Source organism: Phocoena sinus, chromosome 12 (assembly GCF_008692025.1).
Source record: "Phocoena sinus isolate mPhoSin1 chromosome 12, mPhoSin1.pri, whole genome shotgun sequence".
Lineage (NCBI taxonomy): Eukaryota > Metazoa > Chordata > Mammalia > Artiodactyla > Phocoenidae > Phocoena > Phocoena sinus.
Window position 1 is genome coordinate 7,064,440 of NC_045774.1, and position 24,523 is coordinate 7,088,962.

At 45.2% G+C, this 24,523-nt stretch overlaps 1 protein-coding gene across 7 annotated transcripts in view; it reads left to right on the plus strand.

Moving 5' to 3' along the window:
- The first annotated feature begins 3,489 nt into the window (after positions 1 to 3,489).
- Positions 3,490 to 24,523, plus strand: part of AGPAT4 (1-acylglycerol-3-phosphate O-acyltransferase 4) — a 117,918-nt gene continuing 96,884 nt past the window's right edge. For 3 of the 7 annotated variants that reach the window (XR_004352609.1, XM_032651831.1, XM_032651832.1), the window contains exons 1-2: positions 4,129 to 4,246; positions 12,164 to 12,276. Coding sequence is in view for 4 of the 7 variants with exons in the window: in XM_032651831.1 (XP_032507722.1) it covers positions 4,221 to 4,246; positions 12,164 to 12,276 (139 nt within the window). In the remaining 3 variants the exon portion in view is untranslated. Of the gene's footprint in view, positions 3,698 to 4,063; positions 4,247 to 12,163; positions 12,277 to 24,523 lie in introns of those variants that run through there. The other 4 variants (XM_032651833.1, XM_032651836.1, XM_032651835.1 and 1 more) reach the window with 3 other exon arrangements.

The following is a 24,523-nucleotide window of genomic DNA, read 5'->3' on the forward strand; positions in this document are numbered from 1 at the left end:
AAAATTTCAAACTGTGTATATAGATTTATATAGATGTATCTATATTCATGTTCATAAAATAAGCCAAATGAAAAGAAAGCAAAACTATTGTCATTGTGTAGCTAACAATGTGTTAAGAGAAAAGGCTGTTGGAAATAATGTCCCTAATAACTCAACCATCTAGCATGGCAGCAAAAAACACAGTATGTAAGTTAACATTTTAGATAAATGATACTTACCATTCTAAGTACCAGAATTTAGGTTAAAAGAAACTCTTCTGAAACACATAGAATTTTACCTTTAATAGAGGATTCTGAAAATATTTCAGTCTTTGGGATTGAACATGTTATAATCTCCATCGATTATTCTTTGCTTCTGTCCTAAATCACCTAAGACTTTAGAAACCTTGAGTCTTTTGTTTTTTAATCATGGTCATTTTCTTTTATAAAAGTTACAAATAGGGCTTCCCTGGTGGCACAGTGGTTGAGAGTCCGCCTGCCGATGCAGGGGACACGGGTTCGTGCCCCGGTCCGGGAGGATCCCACATGCCGTGGAGTGGCTGGGCCCGTGAGCCATGGCCGCTGAGCCTGTGCGTCCGGAGCCTGTGCTCCACAACGGGAGAGGCCACAACAGTGAGATGTCCGCGTACCGCAAAAAAAAAAAAAAAAAAAAAAGAGTATGAACATTTTAAAAGCTTGTGATATACCTTGTTTAAATTCCAGAAAGAAGGTACCAATTCACTGTCACCAGGAAGAGAGGAGCCAGCCCATCGTACAGCATCCTCTTCACATTGTACACTATAGTTTTCTGAATGTTTGACAAGCAGACAGGCAAAGAAAGAACATCTCTTCCTTTCTGCTTTTATTTTACGTGAGGTTGCATCCTTTTTGTTGTTGCTGTTTAGTGGCTATTTGTGTATCCTTTTGATGAGTTACCACTTTACGCCTCTTAGCTCCAGCTGTCAGCGTTTATTTCTTGCTGTCTCACCGGTGAATATACTGATCATTCTCATCCCTTTTATAGTTTGCTGTGAATTAAGGAGCTATGTAGAGGGGCTTCCCTGGTGGCGCAGTGGTTAAGAATCCGCCTGCCAATGCAGGGGACAAGGGTTCGATCCCTGGTCTGGGAAGATCCCACATGCCGCAGAGTAACTAAGCCCCTGCACTGTAACTACTGAGCCTGTGCTCTAGAGCCCGCGAGCCACAACTGCTGAGCCCATGCGCCACAACTACTGAAGCCCGTGCACTTAGAGCCTGTGCTCTGCAACAAGAGAAGCCACCGCAATGAGAAGCCCACGCACTGCAACGAAGAGTAGCCCCTGCTCACTGCAAGTAGAGAAAGCCCGTGCATAGCAACGAAGGCACAACGCAGACAAAAATTAATTAATTAAACTTATTTACAAAGAAGAAAGAAAGAAACTATGTAGACATACACCCCTACTTCCCTTTTCCCATTCTTTGGCTCATCTCTGAACCTTGTACAGACTTCAATTACTGCCTTCATATCTTAATTGCTTACAGGCCTCTTTCTTTCCTAAGACTCTGAGGCCTTTGGGGCAAGGTCCATGTCTTACTTGTGTTTTTGTATCTTCAGCAACCAGCACAGATACTCAATACCTATTTGTTGAACTGAATGGTTAGATTTTGATCTGGAAATTTTCACAGTTCCTTGTTTAGATAGAAAGAGCTAAATCAGGATATCTAAAATAAAGGAGAGATTCTATATGGGACTGAGTAAAGTGCATAGGGTTTAATTCTCGAAGGTTGTATTTCCACTTTAAATTTTTAGAAGTAGTGTTTTTTCCTCCCATATTTCTCAGCTATATTTCTAAGGTAATTGAGACTGTGAGTAACATCATCTAAATAGGCAAAGTGTTACTGTAGCAAAAATAAGCATAATAATAATAATCTCAAAAGGGAAGCCTCTGGCACCGCTGGTGGGAATGTAAATGGACGCAGCCACTATGGAGGACAGTAAGGAGGTTCCTTAAAGAACTAACAGTAGAACTACCACACGACCCAGCAATCCCACTACTGGGCATATACCCTGAGAAAACCAGAATTCAAGAAGACACACACACCCCATTGTTCATTGCAGCACTATTTACAATAGGCAGGACATGGAAGCAACCTAAATGCCCACTGACAGACGAATGGATAAAGAAGATGTGGTACATGTATACAATGGAATACTACTCAGCCATAAAAAGGAATGAAATTGGGTCATTTGTAGAGACGTGGATGGACCTAGAGACTGTCATACCGAGTGAGGTAAGTCAGAAAGAGAAAAACAAATACATATATTAACACATATATGTGGAATCTAGAAAAATGATACAGATGAACTGGTTTGCAAGGCAGAAATAGACACAGATGTAGAGAACAAACTTATGGATACCAAAGGGGGAAAGCCAAGTGGGGGGTGGTGGAGGTGGGATGAATTGGGAGATTGGGATTGACATGTATATACTGATGTGCATAAAATGCATAACTAATAAGAAACTGCTGTATAAAAAAATAAATAAAATTCAAAAAAAGAAACTGATGTATAAAATAATTAAATTAAATTAAAAATAATAATGACAATCTTAATGGAATAGACATATAATAGTATTATGATCAGAATAAGACTTGCAAATGTCAGAAATTTTTATTTCATATTGTTTCTGTTGAAATCAGTGGCTCTACTTGTAGTAAATGTAGCACAAATTTATGCAATTTGTAGATTTTGAAATTAATCCCCATTCAAAATTCAACTATGAAAAAGCATCAGTCTAACTCTACTTTAGAAGTGCTTTGAAAAACTGGAAACAAATGAATTTTAAAACATAATTTGAAAAGTTACGAGAACTCAAAAATTGCATTGGCTGCAAGAACTTCTTACAAACATCATTTATAAACATGTTTACATGGTCAAATTTATTTTCCCATGAATATTAAAATAAACCATTGCCACAAATGGGTTTTCTGTTCTGGTCCTTTTTTATGCTTTAGATGTCCTTCAACCCCATTCATGCTTTTCCCTCTCTCCATCACAGACTATCAAAACGCCGCACACCCTATAGGACCCAGTCCAAACCATGTTTGCTGAATTCTGAATGCCTTTTTTTCGCTCATCATAACCCAGTAGAGCTCTTTCCATCCTTCTATTTTCTCATGGCACGCTGTTTTTAGCACTTTTGTAGCTCTTAGTAATTCTGCAATATGGTCTAGTTATTTGTGAACATTAATTTTTTTCCCCTGTGGATTGTAAACATCTAAAGAACGGCGGTGAGCACAGGAGTCATATGTTAATACTCAAATATTATTTGTGGCAATGGCTCTAATAAAGAACATTTGAAGGGCATACATCTTAACTGTTTGGAGGTTGAAAGTGTTTTTTAGAAATGTTGGAGACCTGGCATTTCTGGAGGTTCAACAGCCCGCCCTCTTTTAAAATTATGAGGACTCTATTTTATTATAAAGATCTGCCCAGACCCTCTCTAACACTGCGCGTGAATGCCACGTGCATGTGCTTGCGTGCGCGCGCCCGCGCGCGCACGGGGAATCCACCCGGTAGCTGCTTTGCGGGGAGAAAAATCCATCGACCTCCAAGCCTCTGTTTCCCAGTTCTTATCATCTCAGATCGCTGGAATTTTCAGTAGTATTTTTGTCGAAGGTGCTTTGGGGCTCTTCCGAGTGGAATGCAATCTCCTTCTCGCACCGCGTACCAGTGAGAGGTGAGGGGGGATTGCAGAGTGCGGGTATTTTACCAAACAAAATATGAGCCAGTTTAGGGCAATTTCCAGGTCTCAGCACAGACGGGGCTGGATCCGTCCGAGCTGAGGTTGGAGGAGCCATGTCGGCATAGGGATGCAACAGGATTCGGGAGGCGCGGCCGAAAAAGAAAGGCCACCTAGCGGGCTTTGTTTCCGATTCTGGCAGGTTCTCCGGCCAGAGATTTCAGACGTGAAGCCAGCTGAAGCACTTCCTTACACTAATTGGAAGGGGAGGGGGAGGGACTCATGTTACACCAGCTCGTATCTCCCTCCCCATAACTGCTAAATTGTAGCTTTAAAAGGAAGTGACATGGGGTGGGGAGAGACGTCAGCTGAGGACCACTTTTTTTTTTTTCCGAAGAGTCCACCCCATGGGTGGAGTCTCGCTTTTTCTTTCCAGTGTTGGCTGACTTACAGCTCCTATAAACTAGTGGCAATTTCTGCACCCCAGCCTGCTCCCTTTCAGTTTCTGATTTCTAAGTCCATGTGTCCAGGGCTGCCAGAAAGGAGGTATGTGCCGTTCGTGCTATTTCCAGGCGACTTCACCTCTGGGCGTGGTGGATGTTTGCACCCCTCTCTCTATCACCCTTATTCTCTCCTGGGCTGGATTTCATTAAAACCTCTGGAAGGGGTAGGTAAGAAAGAGGAGGAGAGGAAGGCGGAGAAGGAAGTGAGGAGACAGTGGGAACGTGGAGGGGCAGCCCTGGAAGGCAGCGGGGGCTTTGCTGCCGCACAAGGACCGTTTCTTTGTGCTCAGCTGGGGGAGCGTGGCCGTTCGCGCTGTGATTTCGAGCTGCCGTGCTGGGGTTCATTTTCCCCTGCCCAGCCCCCCGCCCGCCTCGGGTGAAATAATTTTCTCTGCAATAGACGAAGCCGGGGAGAAGGTTCCTGTTACCGATCGGTCTCTTTTGTGTCATGCAACATGTTCTTCCGTCTCTGCCGTTTCTATGGCAACCACAAAAATACTACACCCAAGTGCAGCCCCTATATCCATTGCTTTATTTGTGTTTGCTGCGCGTCGGCTGCTTTCCGCGCTGGTTCTCGCCCAGGCTGCTCGGAGGCAACCTGGCTTCGCGGCTACCCCTCCTCACCCCCGTTTTGGTTTTTCCCTATCACCGGAGGGCTGGGGGAGGGGAGTTGTCAAGGAAACGGGCATTTGTAATTACCTCTTTATTGACTGAATTTTCAGCCTATGAATTTCCTCATCATATCTGGGAATTAGAAAAAGGAATGATCTGATGTTTATGTAAGTCTTCAGTTTCTGGTCTTTTTTGAAAACCTAAACTGTTCTCAAGACGTGATATTAATCCTGTGATCAGACTAAGTGGCGGGGGGCGGGGAAGAGCACTTCTTTAGAGGAGGTGAGATCCTTGGAAAAAGTTGTAGAGGGTGTTTGAGAATTCACACTGACGTTATTGTCTGCCCAGGTCTGCCTAAAAGTGTGAATGTTTAAAAGAGGGGTCTTTGCTCTAATCTGAACTTACTCAGCACACAATCCAAGTTCAACAAGTGTAAATGAGTAACAAATGTTAACTACCAGCAGGATTCTCAGTTTTTCGGGCGTCGTCCTAATGTGGATCAGCTGTCCACTCTCCTTAAGCTCATGGTCCATAGACCTTCTCTTTTTTAAAACTGGGAAGAGATTAACCCAGCTGTGATTGTTAGTCAAGAATCCTCAGTTGGGGAAAAAAAAAGATATCATAAGGAAGAAAGTGTGTGTCTGTGGTGTGTATGTGTATCTGATGTGTGTGATATGTGGTGTGTGTGTGTGTAGTTGGGCAGGGAAACTACTGAATCTTCTAAGTATCCTCTATGGAGAGAAAAAGAGTTGATTTTCAGGAAAAATATAAAACATGAGAGAAAAAAGTATCATCTACATAGTATTAAGCAAAGTTAAATATAATTAAAATCAAGTGACACAGCTGTTGAACAGACATAGTCCAAATGGGCTTATTAACAGGTAGGAGTCAAATTGATGCTTTTATTCAGTGCATCTGAGGAGATGTTTGATAACAGACACCATTCTTCTAATGGGCATCCTGAATTACCAAATTAGGCTTTATAAGACGGATCGATAGTAATCTCACCCTTGATTCTTAACATTATCTGTAGTTTTGGATAAAGATTTGTGAAGCTGGCTTAGCCTTCACAATGCCTTTCCACTATGAAGCCAAAAGCATCACTTAGAAAGCTCAGAGTAACCCCTCCTCAGGGAAGCAGGAAGAAGGGGTGGTTTAATGAGGTTCTGCTTGCCAAGATCCTTATCTCAACATGCGGTTGTCTATGACTTATAAAACTTTTTATAGTGCAAGAGGTCTTAAGTATTTCAGATACAAAAGTTATCTAAAAAAGGGGCTAAATAGCGTGGCACGAAACTAACGGGAACTAAGTAAAGACAAGAGAACTAGTTAAAAAGTCATAAAACACAGAAAAGTGTCATTAAAAAATGACTATTGTTTTGAAAAGCACATGTTAGTACATATGAACAGTTGTAGGTTTATAGGTTTGCGATGTTTGCAAAGTGTGGAAACTAGTCAGACTAAGTTACTGTTTTTCCGGCCTGAGATGGTCCTCAAGGATGTAGACTTTACTACATGACCCTGCGGAGCAGATGGAAAGTGTGTAAGTCAAGTGTGTGGTGCAAGTACTCTTGAGTTTCCAAATATAGGAGTTTCACAGCAAAAATCCTTGTAAGATGGAGTTCAAAGGAAAAGTAGCAAGAATTGTTTGGAATTTCAGCCAAAAAAAAAAAGGGAAATCACTGTCCTATGATCAGACCCCGAGTAGAAGTTAAAAACATAATTAACAGGGGCTTCCCTGGTGACGCAGTGGTTGAGAGTCCGCCTGCCGATGCAGGGGACACGGGTTCGTGCCCCGGTCCGGGAAGATCCCACATGCCGCGGAGCGGCTGGGCCCGTGAGCCGCGGCCGCTGAGCCTGCGCGTCCGGAACCTGTGCTCTGCAACGGGAGAGGCCACAGCAGTGAGAGGCCCGCGTACCACACACACAAAAAACAAAAAAACCCCATAATTAACAGTCTTGGCCCGGAGAGGGTCAGTGGAGCTATAGATGCAAAGCAAATTCTGGGTCCAGTGAAAGAGGCTGGATGGAGGTGATGCTGAGGAAATAACTGGTGAAGCTGGAGTCAGTCAGCAGCGTGTTGGGATTTCATGGCTCTGAACCGTGTGCTGTCAAGTTTGTGAAGAAAACAGAAGTGGTGGGCTGTGCTCTCAAGTTTAAAATCCTCCAAATAGGGGTGACAAAAGTGTGTAGATGGGCACAGAGCTGGAGAGAAGGAGGCAGGGCAAGAGGGATATGAGAAGTGAGATGCCGTGAGTCTGGGAAGAAGTAGAGGATGGTGACATTGAAGATTTGAAGGGAAGGGGACAGATGATTCAAGGCGAAGAGGCAGAGGTGTCTCAGGTAACAGGGACGGATGGTGAGAGATGGGTCCTGGTTCAAGGTTCTTGTCCAAAGCAGGGAGAAGTCCATCTTTAGCATGGAAATAGCCCAGGAGCGGTCTGTGCTGGTGGAAAGAACTAGTAGGGATTCGGGGACAGAATTTTGTTTAACCCAGAACGAGACTGGTAGAAAAGAAAGACCATGTAAGTAGGAGGCAGAATCCTTCGTAATTCAGTTATTCTTGAGTTGAAGCTCTAAGAACTGCAATCAGACTTAAATCAGACTTTAAACAAGTCAGAAATTTGAATGCGGGAACTCCACATGCACCCACAACATCATTCTAATAATACCGACCATTGCTGTTGCTTTAAATTGTGGGATGCTCAGATGAACATTTGGCAAACTTACTATACTTTGTGCAATCTGCTGTATTCTGAAAAGGAGGTCTAATGGGTATGGGAAGACACTGTGTTCACAGTTCTGAAAGGTTTTTGACGCCTAAATGATAATATGTAATCACGCCGGGCTTAAAAACGATCTCACATCACCCAGAACCTGGGCAACTCTAAGGCAATAATCTTTGTCCCAGGACAGAATCCATTTGGAAAGTTTTGGAACTCGGAAATTTGGCTTCACGTGTGGACCAGGGAGAATCACTGCTAAGGTTCTGGGAAAGAGGAAGCTTAAATCATGAACTTGTTCTTTTAACAGTATTTCTTGTGCATTTATTGTGTGCCGAGTGCTGTGGACACACTGTGAACAAAACCGCCTACAGTGTAAATAGCTAGTTTTCAAATATCCGAAGGGTTTTTAAGGGAGATACTGTGACTGGGTGATCTCCATTCTCTTCTAATGACTGAATAAGAGGAAATATCTTAAAACAAGAGCAGTTTTTGGTGAACGTTATCATGGAACAATCTATCTAACCTGTCTTTCTTTATTTTTCAAGACTTGTTCCACAAAGATTTTCTACTTGTGTTTGTTCCTCCAGTCTGGTTTGCTTTACTTCTTCCTTTCACCTTTAGTCCTACCTTTCAGTCGCCATTCATTCATTCATTCATTCATATATATATCAATCATCCATCGACCCAACCATTTACTCATTCACTCAACAACTGATATCAGTACCATGTGTCGGGCACTATATATTATGGATCTAGCAATAAATGGGAAACTATTTCTTCCCTAAAAAAGCCCAGGAACTAGCAGAGAGACAGATGTAGAAACAGCCCCTTAAACCAGGGCGGATTGTTCTTTTTTTTTTTTTTTTTTAATTAAACTATAGTTGATTTACAATATTGTGTTAGTTTCAGGTGTACACCTTCAGATTCTTTTCCATTATAGGTTATACAAGGTATTGATTATAGTTAGTTCCATGTACTATGCAGGAAGTCCTTGTTTATCTGTTTTATATATAGTTGTGTGTATCTATTAATCCCATGTTTAAAATTTTTTCCTCCCCCTCCCCTTTCCCTTTTGGTAACCATAAATTTGTTTTCTATGTCTGTGAATCTGTTTTGTAAATAAGTTAATTTTTATTAGTTTTTTAGATTCCACAAAAAAGTGATGTCATATAATGCATGTCTTTCTCTGCCTGACTTACTTCACTTAGTATGATAATCTCTAGGTCCCTCTGTTTTGCTGCAAATGGCAATATTTCACTCTTTTGAATGGCTGAGTAGTATTCCATTGTGTAATATACAGGGGTAATTGTTTTTGATTGAAGCATCTGTTGGCTAATGGCACCAGATGCTTCTTTCATTGAACAATTTCATACATAGATTGTTCTGGGCAGAGAGGGAGAGAGTGCTTAGCAGTTGACTGTTCATCTCATAACTTTCTTGTCTCTTCCTTCATTGGTTGGCTTATGTTTGATGTCAGTAAACGTTTGTTGATTAACGATATGGAAGAAGTGAGGATTTGACCCTGGGGTCACAGAGGCACAGAGGGCAGAAGACTTGTAAATTCTCTTTCTGAAAAATACAAACTGAGTGAGATAATCTCTCAAAGTTCCCTCAGAGTGAGTTCCCTGTAGACTCCGTGGGACTATAGGTCCCTCCAGATGGACTCAAAATATAACATTTTAAAAAGACAGACTCCCAACTGCATCCAAATTATATGCCCATTGGTTTACTAGATAATCCTCTTGCCATTAGATTTCCCATAAGATGTTGCAAGTCTATGTCTTGTTCGACAAAAGCAAGTGGGTTTCAACACTTTAAATCTAAATACCCCAAATAAATAACGTTAAAACCTTGTTGCAACACTTCCTGTTTGTATTTCCTGCTGTCACGCAGCTCCTCTCGGCAGGATTGTCTGACCGCACGTGATTTCTACCTTCAGCCAGAAATGATATGGGCAACCTAACCGAGTTCATCTGGAATGCCCCCCCTCCAGTGCCCGCCTGACCTTCAAAGAAAAAACGTTTAGCAAATTCCCCCTCTTCTTTGTTATTTTGATTGTGGGTGAGATCAGCTTCTCCCTTCAGCAGGAAGTTGTTCCAATCTCTCCCCTCTGACCTTGGGTCACACACGATGGCTATTTCATGGTCATTTCTATGTAGGATCCTACAAGAGAAGAGGCACCTTGTGTACCTCATGGTAGTTTGAAACCGGACACTGAAATTCCTGCAGGAGATTATTCCTCAGCCTGGGGGATGACAGGTAACCTGTAGAAGCCATCAGGGATGCTGAGGTGACTGGCCAACCTGTAGGATATATATGATAATGATAGCAGCCCACCTGTGCTGAGGGCACCCTATGGGCAAGTCTTTTACACAGACCTCACATTTATTCATTCCTTTTATCCTCATAACAAACGAGCAAGTTAAACTGTTAGCAATTTGCATTTTAGATAGAGAAAGTAAAGTTGAGAGCGAGTAAGTTACTCCCCTAATACCGTAATAAGTAACAGAGCTGAGACTGGACCCAAGACCATGGTACCCCACTGCTGACCCCCTATTTCCATGGTATCGTATTTATGCATCTATGCCCGGGCCAGCCCAGTGCCTGGGACATAGACACACAGTATTTCTGCAGTTGTGAACAGCTCTCTACCGTATGGACCTTCCCTTGCATGCCTTCCACCCTACATTTTAGGAGCTTCAGAAATTTTGGAAGAGAGAGTAGTATTTTAGAACTTGGAGAGGTGGGTGGGGGGACTAATAGCCGTACTTCTAAACAAACTACTCAATAGTTTTCAGGGGGCTTTGTTATTTTGTTGTGGTTTAGCCAGAAAGGTGTTACGGTGGGGGAAGGGAACAGGTCCTGTGATTGAAACATCTGAGTGACAGTGCAGTTCATACATCAAATTAAATACGAACCGTTCGCAAAACCAACTTATAACGAAGGATTGAACTTTGCCAAGAAGTTGCTCTTAAGGATATCTGCTGTGGCGGATCTCAGTGGTTTCCCAGGCCATGGGTAGATGGAGTTATAGCGTTTCTCGTCTGTTGTTGGTTGTCAGCAGATCAGTCAGCAAGTTTAAAGGCAGAGCGTCATCTGAAAAGATACCACCAGTGCTTATCTTAGACAGACTTTGAAATGAGAATGGGAGAAATGAATTGAGTGAAGTTTGGTCTTCTTCCCATCTCTGTCAGCTCCCTCCTGAGCTGTCACCTCTCTTGGGGCAGAGGTTAACCCAGGCTGATGAAATTTTAAAGAGTCTGTCCATACCTGGCACTTCTTCCCAGGATGCTGCAGCCGTCAACACACAATCAATGCCATCATCTAAAACCTCCCCTTTCCCCTCTCCTTTGCTGTGGGGAAGGGTAGGTTGAAAGGAGACGTGGGGAGTAGCTTCCTTCCCAAATGTGTGTCGCCCTCTGGGCCTCTATCTCCCGAATCTCTGGCCCCTGCTGGCTTGATATTCTTCCTCAATTCCGTTCATTCTTCCTAAAAGTCACTCTTTCCAGATGCTATTGCATTATAGACAATCCTTTACAGTTCTAGCCTCGTGACCGCACTGGGGGCTTCTCATGAAAGTTTCTAGCACAGAGCAGCACGCCTGGCACTGAATGGGTGCTGTAGCCTAGACAAAAAGTGGGCACAAGAGATCCAGGGTCAGATGTGCCTGATCTGCTTCCTTCCAGCCAGGTCCTCCAAGGTTGACATTGCTTTTAGGGCAAGTTCTTTTTTTTTTTAAATTTAATTTTATTTATTTTTTTATACAGCAGGTTCTTATTAGTCATCAGTTTTATACACATCAGTGTATACACGTCAATCCCAACGGCCCAATTCATCACCCCCCCTCCCCCGCCCCCCGTAGGGCAAGTTCTTAATCTCAGCACTGTTGACATTTTGGGCCAGATAAGTCTTTGTTGTGGAGCCGTCCTGTGCGTTCCTGGCCTCCGTCGTCTAGATGCCACCGCCGTCCCAACTGTGACAGCCCAAAATGCCCCAGACTCTGTCAAATGTCCCCTGGAAGGGCGAAGTCACCTGCACTTGAGAACCACTGCTTTAGGGAATTGCCACGGTCTGAGCTCACGTGGTCGGCTCCCCCATCCAAGCAAACGCATCCCTCGGGATTAACCTGTACTCCCCAGGTTTACAGACATGAGTCCAAACCAAAGGTGCAATTCATTCACTGAAATTAATAAATAGACAGGAATTGGAAAATAATAATAAAATAAGTGAAAGGCAGACCTGTAACTGGAATGTATTCGAAGTTTAGTGCCCTTTCTCTGGCAAACCTGCAGCAGTCACCTTGTAACCCGAGGCTGCAGGGAGGGAGCTGGGCGGGGCTGGGTGGGGCTGGGCGGGGCTGGGCGGGGGCTGGGCGGGGCTGGGTGGGCGGACAGGACTCAGAACTCTGTTTAGGGAGATCCTGCCCTTGGGCCTGGCCGACAGGGTGGCCTAAACTCTGGGTGGGGTGGATTAACATACCTATAGAAAAATTGCGAGCTGCTTGGCATAACTGACCTCACCTTTGCTGGGATTTGCTGATTCACCCCATTTCCTGGGTCTACACCGGGAACCACGTTTTACATGCCGAAGTCTCACTAGTAATCACTTGTCTCTGAGCACAGACCTCCAGCTGTGGTGGGTGTTTTCAGCCTCTCCCTCCTGGTCTCTGGTCTCCAGCGCTTCCCACTGGGTTGGAGGCCACCTTCCCTGTTCGTCCTGGACCGCCCTGCTTCAGGTAAGGCCGCTCCCCAGCCCCATGCCTGGGGCTCACGAGGGGTCTAGTCTCTGCGCTGTCCCTTCCTTTTGTCTGCCCTTCTCCCTCCTCCCTTCCAGGACCTGAAAGATGGGAGTGAGTGGAATGAGTCTGTTATTCCCACACCCCACACAATTCCAGAATCTTACAGCGTTTCTGAATCCTTGTGTCCAGCCTATTATTGGCTGGACACTGAGGGTACACGGATGAGCCAGACAGGGTCACTGCCTGGAGGACAGGACAGAAACCTAAGTGGGTCATTTTAACACACTGGCGGGAGAGTGCAGAGCGCTGTGGGAGCATAGAAAGGGGAGCCTCTGATCCCCCATCCAGTCTGGGGCTTCAGAAATGCTTCCTAGAAGCCGGGTGCTAACGCTGGGGTGCTCTGTTTACAGAGGGCCAGAATGTGAATCAGGAAGTGATCAGAGATGAGAGTGTGCCAGGTGGTGAAGGGGCCTGGACAGCAGGGACAGCGAGGTGGGGGATACCCCGTCCCCCGGACCCTGTGAACTGATCTGGCTGTCACCGTAGGCAGGGAGAGCCCCGTCAGGCTGGTGCCTCGGTGCAGGAGACCAAGGTGGAGGCCAGGCCTGGAAGGATGATGCAGAAAGAGCCGGGCTGAGAACTCCGGGAGATGGAGCCCCAGGATTTTGTGATGGGTTGTACAGAGGGCCTCTTTGATGCTCTGGGATAGTAAATACAGAAAGAAACCTTTCCTGTAATACTCTTCCCAAAGGGTCACCTCTAGTATGCTTTGTAAGGTAGTCATTTATGCACTTTAATAATATCAACCCCCTTTCTTCAGCATTTACTACTGTGCTGTGTGCTCTGCCGTCCCATCCCATTTTGTCCTTATCCAGCCTTGTGGGTTGTGAATTCTTTTCTCTAGTCTGACTTGAAACTGAGACACAGAGTGGTTAGCTAGCTTTCCTGAGCCACAGAGCTAGCAATACCTGTTAGTGGAGCAAAGACTGTGACTTTTGACCTATAAAGAATTATAAAGGCATCTTATTTGCTTGTATGATGTATTCTTTCCCACAATTTCCCTGGATCTTCTTTTAGGGGGAAGGGATTTCCATAGCTTCAAAATGTGCAGAAATTCATCTTAACCTCCCAAATCATGCGGAAGTTTAAGAAGTTACTTAAGACCAAGCAATAAATAAAGTTTCATGGTGTCTGTAAAATCCTCATTTGACCTCCATTCCTAGAGGAATAATAGAGTTAACATTTAAGGGGAGCAGAGAGAGAGGACCACAGAGATATTTTAGATGTGCCTGGTTATTTTAATTATTTATGTGGGTTCCAATTTTAGCCAGATTGGCAATTCCTCCTTTCTCCCACTGCTTCTGTCTTCTGAAACGGCTGAACTGTGATTTGTCTTTAAGACAGTCTGGTTTAAAAAGCTTCCCTCTGGCCTGACTCCCCAGAGAAGACATACTGTCTGTGCTTTGCAAGGCTGGGAGCTCGCTGTGTCCTGTGGGTGCTGGGCGGGCCCTGAGCTGCAATTAGCTAATGAGCACATGACATAACCTTGCCTGCTTCTCTGGGCAGGGAGAGGATTCTCCTGGCGGTCAAGGTGTCCTGCCCTTGTCAAAGGCCACAGGAGCGTTTCATTAATGAGAGTCCGGAGACTACCAGGCCCCCTTCTCTAGCTGCTCTCTGCTGGGCCTAGTAGACTGGCAGCCTTTAGGTCCACAGGGAGTAGCGTGGCATAAGGGGGAGCAGGGCTGTGCCACAGAGCCTGGGTTCGGCCCCAGCTGTGGCCACCTGCTTACTCTCTGTGGGACCTTGGGCTCCTTGAAACCGGGGATTGTCTTAGTCTGTTCTGTCCCCTGGCACTGGGAAGTGGCCTGGCACATCCTGGGTCCTTGTTTCCTGATCCCATTAAGGAAGGGTCCAGGGTGGATGCAAATTCTTCAACCACCTCATCCTGGGGCCATCTGGGGCCATGTGCCAGTCGCAGGGTAAACTGGGCCCAGCTCACTCAAGCATCAATTTTGCCAGAAGATCCAAGGGAAAAGAATTTTTAAAAAGAAAACAAACATGGACATGCCATGACATAACGCAAAATTTACACGAACTTTTAAGACAATACAGAAGACTTTTCAGGCTGGGTTGTTTGGATGGCTTTAGGCCATAGCTCCAGACCCTTCACAGTTAGTCTCCTCTGCAAAAGGCAATATTTCTGTGGACATTTTTGAGAAGAAAAGACTGAGCTGGATAATTTGTAGCTGGCTGTGGGAAGGAACAGTCCTTTCCCTTCCCCTCCTTCCTACTCTCTCCAGTGGTGAGTCTTGGGGATGGGATGGGATGGAATGGGATGGGATGGGATGGGATGGGATGGGATGGGGCCGGGCCTGAGTAATCCCTGAGAGTTTACCCACCTTGACTGTTTTCTTCTCTGTGTCTATCTGCTCCTGAAGGTCTAACTGATGGAAGGTTGCTTGGATCCCTTTCTGTCTCTGATCACCCACCTTTTGTGCCCTCCCTCCCTTGATAATGGAGTAATAGCTTCTCTAGATGAGCCTAGCCCTTGTTCTTTTCTTTCTGATCTCTCTTCCTCTCCCAATACCTTGACTATCTCTTGGACAAGGAATCAACTCTTATTGCTGGCTGGTATCTGTTATCTTATCGTTTTGGGGTGAGTTATCTTCCTGTTCTCATAAAACCTTCCTGCGTGGGGTTATCTTTTGAAATCTGAACGAAACAGTCAGGCAGGTGAACTTTGCCAATTCAGATACTAACAAGCTATCATAAAGGTACCCCTCACTCGAAGGGTCTCACATTCTCCAGAGTAACCTCACCCAAACCCTGCGTGAAATGAAAAGCTTGGATAGAGCTCATTGTAAGAGATGGAAAGAGAGCCCAATACCTAACTACCCCAATAAACCACTTTTTTTTTTTCCTTTACAGTAAGACGTTGGATGAAAAAAAAATCTGAGCTATGAACTTTGCCCAGGCACAAGCAAGCTGTTTTTTTTTTAATGTATTAGAGGGTAATGAGGAAGAAGGGTGGGCCTCTTTTGTGTGTATGTGTGTGTGTGTGTACATGCTCTTTTTAAAATCATGTTATTAAGTGCATATATGAAGTGTCACTTGACCCAACATTTCATAATAATCTTTTTTTAAACTTTTTGGCCACGCCCCTCAGCACGTGGGATCTTAGCTCCCCAACCAGGAATCGAATCCATGCTCCCTGCATTGGAAGTGTGGAGTCTTAACCACTGGACCGCCAGGGAAGTCCCCATAGTAATCATTTGAAAATGGAAATAGTGCTGTCAGATTATCCAGGTGCTATGGGGTCTGTGCATTAGAAGTACTACCATCTATTCCAGGGAAATTCACGTTAGAATATTTGTGTGACCCAGGTGGTGGGATTGGCATTCTGGGGGGAAAGTGGAGAAAAGGTACTCTCTGACCACAGGGAGTTTATCTAATTCAGATTAAACCAAAAGTCTGCTGAAACATATCCCATTTAAGAGATGGTAACATATCCAGCCATGTGGAACGCAGCCCCAGATCTTAAGTATAAAGTGAGAAACATTATCGTCAAAAGCCTGTGTTCTTCATCAGGCTTAATCTGATTTTTCCGGAAACCTACTTAGCACGCAGAACACTGAAATGACTGGCTTAACAAGCTTGGCTCTCCGTTTTCCTGGGTAAATGGTAGAAAAGCAGCAATTGAAGGAACGGGGAACTAAAAAGATGACGACCGGTTGAAACTCACTGCTGAACAGCAGAGCCGTGGTCCTGAGCTGTCCGTGTTGGCCCCAGCGGACTTCATTTCCTAAGGCAGGAGAGTCCAGGTGACATTGGAAAGCTCGCCACCGAAACAAAAGTTCTGTCAGTTTTACCTTTTGGCGACTTAGTTATACACTTCAGCTTTCCAGATAGTTCCTTCATTCAGAACATGTCTCTGGCTGACCCAGGTGAGGGAGGAGATTGCTGTAGTGGCGGTCACGGTGGCCTGCAGCCTGGTCCTGGCTTGGCCCTCATTTCAGAAGCTGTGCTCTGAGCTGGCCTTCCAAGCACGAAATGGAGTCTTTGACATTAAAACAGAAGGAGGAGGGGGTTTAATCAGAGGCAGGAGGAGTGAGCTGATGTGGAGCTACCGGTGGAGGCCTTGGTGACCTGCACGAACACTTGGTCTTCGATGCAGAGTCAGGGGACCAGCCACGGATCCTGTGAAGGGAGGAAACGGCTGCTGTGGCGAAGGGGGCCGCATCTCACTCCCTGAATTCAGGTCTCACTGGCAGAGTCTCGGCTGTGGGCTCAGCCTTGCCTGTTCGTTAGAATCACCTGCCTTGGACCGGCTAGTCGACTCACTGGTTCCTTGTTTTTGTTTTTAAGTTTTCTAGGTGTTTCCAAGGGGCTGGGAGAACTGGGACCACTGATGGAAGGAGGGTGACTAGCGGGAAAGTGATGGGACAAAAGGAAAGCCAGAGCCATGACAAAGGCGGTGGTGATGGTGATGGTGACGATGGTGATGGTGATGAGGATGGTGATGGTGATGCCACATTTAAGATTGCCACGTACCAGGCAGGGCTCTAGAAACAACTAATCCTCACCACAACCCCATGAAGTAGGAACTATTACTGTCTCCAGTTTACAAGTGAAGAAACTGAGGTTAAGTAATTTGCCCAGGGTCAAGTAGCTGATGAAGGCAAACCAGCTGCTGGTTCCTCAGCCCCTGCTCAGGCGTGAAGGTTGCTATTTTTACACTATGGAGCCCTTCAGATACTCAGCATTCGAGGTCCCCTGTTACAAGAAGGCAGCAGGAAGCTACAGGCCTCCTTCATAACTAAAGATAAAGACATAAAGAGGATAAAACCAGTGGCAGGGAACCCCCTTCTCTGATTTTGTTTTATTTTTCCCGACATTCTTGGATTTTATTTTAATGATGTGGTGGAGTGTTAGGGTAGAAAGAGTCTGGAAGTTTCTATCATCTCTGACCAACATGTATTTCTAGAAAAGAGGTAGAGTTAATTAAATTACTGAGTTTTCCCACATCAAATACGGCTTGGAACATGACACTATTAGCTGGATTTAGGGAAAGTAAAATTTCCCACCTGCCTGTTTGCTTTGTTTATGATGATGCCCTGATCTGGGCACAAGACAGCAGCTACGTTCCACTGACATGGTAGTCATGTTACTAATACACCACAAGCTGGGCATTTCTCCGCAGCTGTGTGCTGGACGTGACTGACTGTTCAAGTCGTTCATATTCTGAATATTTATGAACTGCCTGTCATGGCCAGGTCCCTGCTGGACTCTGGATACCAGATGAGAAACACTTTAGTGCCTAAGGAGCTCAGGCTTGTGGGAAGGCAGACATACGCAGGAAGGGAAGCCTCGTTTACGGATGTTACGTGGCCTTGGTACTGTGCTGGGCCTTTCGCACCGTTAACCCAGGCAGTAAGTAATCACTGCTGCACGTGGTTAAGTTCTGTAATGGTGAACGTAGCAGTGAGGATAGAAGGGACTGTGACAAGGCTGGGAAGGATGCATCTAACTGCTCCAGAGGAGGCCGCCGGATGGTACAGGCGAGGGCAGCTTTGTTGGTTGGTTGGTTTTGGGCCGCACCGCATGCCACGTGGGATCTTAGCTCCCCGACCAGGGATCGAACCCGCACCCCCTGCACTGGAAGCGCCAAGTCTTAACCACTGGACCGCCAGGGAAGTCCAGCTAGGGCAGGTTTTGAAGGATGAGCACACACGGGGCAAGTCAGCAAGGGGAGGGAGGGGGAGGGAGAGAGGAGGGCATCAGGCAGATGGGACAGAAGACATAGGGGCTCAGAAGCATGAAAGTGAACTCTGTTCAGAAGATCCCAAGAGCTGGGTGTGGTGCCCTCCTGCACGAAGCCTGTCGCGACCTCACCAGGTACCCTCAGCTCGCTTTTTATTCTGAAGGCACGCTGTGCCTTCCAGGAGAGTAGCTCCTAGCCTTTGGCTTTTCTTATCCTCTGTCCCACAGCATAGAAATCTCCCGAGGCCATTCGGTGTCTCCACTCCCCAGGATGGTGCCTCAGGAAATATTTGTGCAAGGAGTGAAAGGCATCCTCTGAGAAGGGGGCTAAGAGAAATAGACACTTAGGTGGGAGTGGCTGCCATCCGCAAGGCTTAGTGCTTTGAGGTCCGTCCCTGTGCTTCTTTTTTCTTTCCTTTCTTTCTATTTATTTATTTATTTGTGGCTGCATTGGGTCTTCGTTGCTGCGTGCAGGCTTTCTCTAGTTGCGAGCGGGGGCTACTCTTCGTTGCGGTACGCGGGCTTCTCATTGCGGTGGCTTCTCTTGTTGCAAAGCACCAGCTCTAGGCGCATGAGCTTTGGTGGTTGCAGCATGTGGGCTCAGTAGCTGTGGCGCACAGGCTTCAGTAGTTGTGGCTCGCGGGCTCTAGAGTGCAGGCTCAGTAGTTGTGGTGCACGGGCTTAGTTGCTCCGCGGCATGTGGGATATTCCCGGACCAGGGCTCGAACCTGTGTCCCCTGCATTGGCAGGCGGATTCTTAACCCCTGTGCCTCCAGGGAAGTCCCTGTCACCGTGTTACGTGGGTTGGTAGTGTGTTCCATTGTTTTGCTGAGCTGGGATACGTTGTACGGATAAACCACGTCTTATTTACTTGCTTAACTGGTAGTGGACATTTGGATCGTTTTCATGTGAATTTAAATTTACTACTTTTATTCCTAATCCAAAGCACAGATTAGAAATAAGTCCCCTTTTCCTCGTCACTTTATCCCTATCCCAGCATCCCGTTTGGGGACACTAATTTCCATAGCAAGAGTTTAGAGGAAAACTGGGGCAGCTGCCCCGACCCCTCCCTGGCCACAGGGGCTCAGTGACACTAGCACAGCGAATGTTTTGAATGTGATGCAGGACGTTGATCAAATTCACCACTCTGACTTTGGGAAAAGAGGAAGTCCTCTGGAGCTAAAATTGGAGCCCAGGGACGTAAATTCTTGATTTCTGTCTTGTTGCTTCGTTCACCTTCCACCATCCAGAAAATGTGAAGATTTCGATGTTGACGGACGGATGGATCCATTTCTTTCCCTTCAATTACTTATCTCCCCACTGATTTCATTAACCCACTCTTGGCAACTCTCCAGGTTTCATTCATGAACTCTTCCCGTAATGTCTGCCATGGTGGCCGGGGGGCGGGGGGAGGGGCGGCGTGCTGGCTCCTGGGGGGACCGTGTGAGCCCCCAGACACCACAGCTGCCTCATGGAGCTCTGCTCCGGGGAAGCTTTGTCAGCATCTGCTCCGCTTGGCATTAAAGGGCAGCGGACCTTATAGCTCTAAGTAGCATTTCTTCCGCATATTTGAGCCTTGAAGTTTCATCCGAATTTGATCATGGTGAGTCCGCTATAGCAAACACGGTCTACTTCCAACTTGAGTGGGTTTGACCAGGAGCAGAGTATTCAGTCTCAGGCATTCAGAGCAGCCTTGCACGAAGGGGAAAACACCTTTGATCCACTGAAGATTTCCTCTGGACCTTAAGCCAAAGCCTAGATTGTGGCAGTAGCTCCTGTTGGCATGTGTCTGGGGGTGAGTTCCCTCTGCTCTTTGAGGCTGCCTGGAAAACTCAGAGGTGGTGAAAATCCTTCCAGCCTTTCCCACAGGCTATACTCAGGATCAGAGGTGAGGTCCCCTCCTACCTTATTTGTGGCCCAGCCTCACAGAAGTCATGCCAGTGTCAGAAGACCCGCTCTACACCCCGACAGCGCTCAGGCTGGCACCAACGTTGCATCAGCAGACCTGGGCCCCAACATCTTGCTCTGTTCCCTGGGTCAGGGGAGAGCCCCTTTTTCCTGCAGGCTGGAACTCCCCTCGGCCTCATTCACTCCTTCATTCAGACAGTGCCAGGACACGTGGTTCTATCACATGTGGCCTGAGAGCTGACTATGCTTAGGTTTTGTCTTCTGTAGGGCCAGGAGTTTGTTTTGTGTTTTTAAACAACTATGAGATATAATTCACGTGCCCTAAAGTTCACCCATTTTAAGTGTACAATCAGTGGCTTGTAATATATTGTAATATATACAGAGTTGTGCAACCATCACCACCACTGTCTACTTTTAGAACATTTTCATCACCTCAGAAAGAAACGCCTTACCCATGGGCATTTCCCATCCCCCCTGCCCTCTGGCCCTGGACAGTCACTAGGCTACTTTTTGTCTCTAGATTTACCTATTTTGGACATTTTGTATAAACAGAATCATACAATGTGTGGTCTTCTTTAACTGGTTTCTTTCACTTAGTGTAATGTTTTTGAAGTTCATCCATGTTGTAGCATGTATCGGTAATTCATTCTTTTTTGTGGCTGGATGATATTCCACTGTGGGGCTATCCGTGGGTCAGTTTTTTGTTTATCCATGTGTCAGTTGATAGACTCTGGGGCTGTTTCCATCTTTTAGCTATTATGAATAATGCTGCTGTAAACGTTCGTGTACAGGGTTTTGTGAGGGCTTATTGTTTTCGTTTCTTTTGGGTAGACACCTAGAGTGTTAATTTCTGGGTCATACATATGGCAAACCTGTTTAATATCTGAGGAACTAGAGCTAGGTGTTTTTCATTCACTTCTTTCTCCAAGTCTTCTCTGAGGCTAAGGAAGCCTAATACTTTGCATAAATGTCTCAGGTTTTCAAGTCCAATACCCTTTGGTATTCAGACCTATATCAAAATGTTGGTATAGAATTAATGCAGGAGAATTTGATCTGTGAGATACCACAGGAAAGGAATGAAGAAGTGACCGTCAGAAGGGTTGTTGGTTCAACTCAAATAGTGGCGATTTTATTGGGTTTTATCAGGGAACCAAGGCGATGTCCCTTTCAACCTAGGGTATTCTTGGACCGGAAGCGCCGTGCAGGTTAGCTGGCTCTGTACCGCCCTCGGAACAGTACAAATGGTTTGCTGCGTGTGTGAGGAAGTTTGTGCTTTTCCTTAACAGTTTTCGGGCACCAGCTTTTCTGAGTCCAGGCGTTGTATTTCCAGAGCTCTCCACTCTGCCAGGATTTGCTTTCTTAGAAACCAGGAAGGAAGTCGTGTGAAGAGAATTATCTGAAACCAGAAAGCACTTGCTTTCAGTACTGAATCCATTTTTTTTTGTTCTGTCATTTGAGTCTGTATTTACTCATCTCTAAGAATTAAATTACCGTTAGAATGAAGCTTAGATCAAGGACTAAGGAGTACATCTCCAGGCAGTAAACCATTGGCTAACGAATACTTCTTTCCTTGGGAAGGAAGAGTTGAAATGGTACCCGAGGTTTTGTAAGACTGTACCTTTTCCCATATTCCTCCATACTTAGTTATTTCTCACTGTGTACAGAGCAGGGACAGAGATGTAAAGAACATAATCGTGAAAAAAGATAACCAGTGGATTATATATTTATAAGTCACTTTAAAATTTTTTGGTGTTCCAAGTCAGTTGTCTTATTTTTCACCCTCAATAGTTTTGTGAGGTAGGCTGATGGAAATAATAAAGAGGAGACTGAGACCCAGAGAAGGTATGGGACCAGTTTAGTGACCAAACTAAACAAGTCATAGAACTTCCCTAAGCCTCCATTTGCTTATCTGTAACATGGGTACACTAATAAATCAGAGAGCGATATCAAGCAATATATGCTAACATACATAAGTAATCTGAAAAATGTAGTGTAAAAATTTGAGCTTTTTTTTTTTTAACTTAAATATATTACCAGAGTGGTAAATACTCTTGGTTGAATAATTAGAATATACAGGGAAGCATAAAGAAGAAAAGTATTATTGCCCATTATCTCTCTAACCCAGGGGTCCCCAACCCCCGGGCCACGGACCAGTATTGGTCGTGGCCTGTTAGGAACCGGGCCACACAGCAGGAGGCAAGTGGCAGGCAAGTGAAGCTTCATCTGTATTTACAGCCGCTCCCCATCGCGCGCATTACCGCCTGAGCTCCATCTCCTGTCACCATTATAGTGAGTTGTATAATTATTTCATCATATATTACAATACAATATTTCTGTTATACAATATAATAATAGAAATTACAATAAATGTAATGTGCTTGAATCATCCCGAAACTATCCCCCCCCACAATCCATGGAAAAATTGTCGTCCACAAAACCAGTCCCTGGTGCCAGAAGCGTTGGGGATCACTGCTCTAACCCAAACATCTTCCGAGTGTGTTAAATTTTGAAAAGAAGTTTGTTAATATCTAGTGAAGCTGGAGGATGTCACGTCAGAATGACACAGCGATTCCAGTGCTCATTAGTGCACTATCTACAATAGAGAAAAAAAGTGGAAATACTCTAAATGTCCATCAGTATGGCAATAGATGAATTTTTGGTGTAGCCGTACAAAAGAATACTCTTCCAAAATTAAAACGACTAAACTAGATGCATAAAATTTCAAAAATTTAGTGTTGAATGTAGAAAGGAAATCCCAGAAGGATTCGAATATTATTTATACACATCTTTACAACATAAAAAGTATATGTTGTTTGTGAATACATATACAGTAAAAGAACAAAAACATTGACGGAAACACCAATTTCAAGCTCAAACAGCAGAAGTGGCTTCAATATCTATATATTTTATTTCCTAAAAAAATGAAGTAAACGTGACTAGATATCAATGTGGTAAAATGTTTTGTGTATTTTAAATATTTTTGATATTAGAAAAAAAGTTTGACTTACCGACCAACTACTTCCTAAGCATGGAGATGCACTGGGGTTTTTTTGGTTTTTTTTGGCTTTAAGATTTGGCTCATATGATGCATGTTCTTGTTGACTTTGTATATTGTAAACCTCTTTTTGTCACCAAATATATTTCCTCATTGTTCCTGGCCCTCCCAAGACTTTCTGTTACAATTTAATTATTTTCTCAGAGAAATTTTTAGAGGTAAATGCTGGGGCTTCCTGTTAATATCTTATAATTATTTTTTACTTATTCATTTGTAATTATTCATAATTATTTCTAGTTCGTTTATGATATATTTGTTCTCTGACACTGGAGGAGCTCATAACCTAAAAGCAGAGGCAAAATTAAAGTCTGGTTTAGTCAACACACAAAGAATCCATTAGGAGTTAGGAACTCCTCAAAGTTTGGGAATTCACATTGTAGCTTTTATATACTATTACGAAAAATACCAATTAAGCAAATGTCTGGCTTGGAAAGGATTCTCTCGTCCCTGTTTCCAGACCTCAGACATTGGCTACTGCCCACAACTCCCTTCATTTTCCCCGTGCCCCGGGCCTCCCTTCATTTTCCCCGTGCCCCGGGCCTCCCTTCAGTGTGTCTGTGTCTCAGGCCTCCCCTCAGTGTCTCTGTGTTCTAGGCTGTTGGTCCCTTAGCAGAAAGTGGTCCAGGGGCCTCGTGAGGCTTTGGCGTCCTCTCTATTCCTGAGAAATTCTTTTTGTTTGGTTGGTTTTTTTTATTAATAGTACTCTTTTATTTAAGCATTTATTTTTGGCTGTGTTGGGTCTTTGTTTCTGTGCGAGGGCTTTTTCTAGTTGCGGCAAGCGGGGGCCACTCTTCATCACGGTGCGCGGGCCTTTCACTACCGCGGCCTCTCCTGTTGTGGGGCGCAGGCTCCAGACGCGCAGGTTCAGTAGTTGTGGCTCACGGGCCTAGTTGCTCCGCGGCATGTGGGAGGCATGTGGGATCTTCCCAGACCAGGGCTCAAGCCCGTGTCCCCTGCATTAGCAGGCAGATTCTCAACACTGCGCCACCGGTGAAGCCCCCTGCAGGATTCTTGTTCTGGGTTCTTGAGATGCACCGTTGACGAAGACAGCCTAAAACTCCCTGCCTTGCTATGGCTTCCATTCCCTAATCGCACATCGGTAAGGAATCCCTTTCAAAAACATGAGGTACGGGGCTTCCCTGGTGGCGCAGTGGTTGAGAGTCCGCCTGCCAATGCAGGGGACACGGGTTCGTGCCTCGGTCCGGGAGGATCCCACGTGCCGCGGAGCGGCTGGGCCCGTGAACCGTGGCCGCTGAGCCTGCTCATCCGGAGCCTGTGCTCCACAACGGGAGAGGCCACAACAGTGAGAGGCCCGCGTACCGCAAAAAAAAAAAAAAAAAACATGAGGTACTTTTCCTGTCTGCTTTTCTTTTTTCTCCTGCAGAAACCCTCCCATAGGTAGATTGGTACAACATCAGAGAATCCTTCTGGTCTTTGAATGGGAAAAATAAGGCCCAGCAAGTGGCTTCTGTGTCCACCTTGGTTTCCCTCATTCCCATCTGAGATTACGCTGGCTCGAAT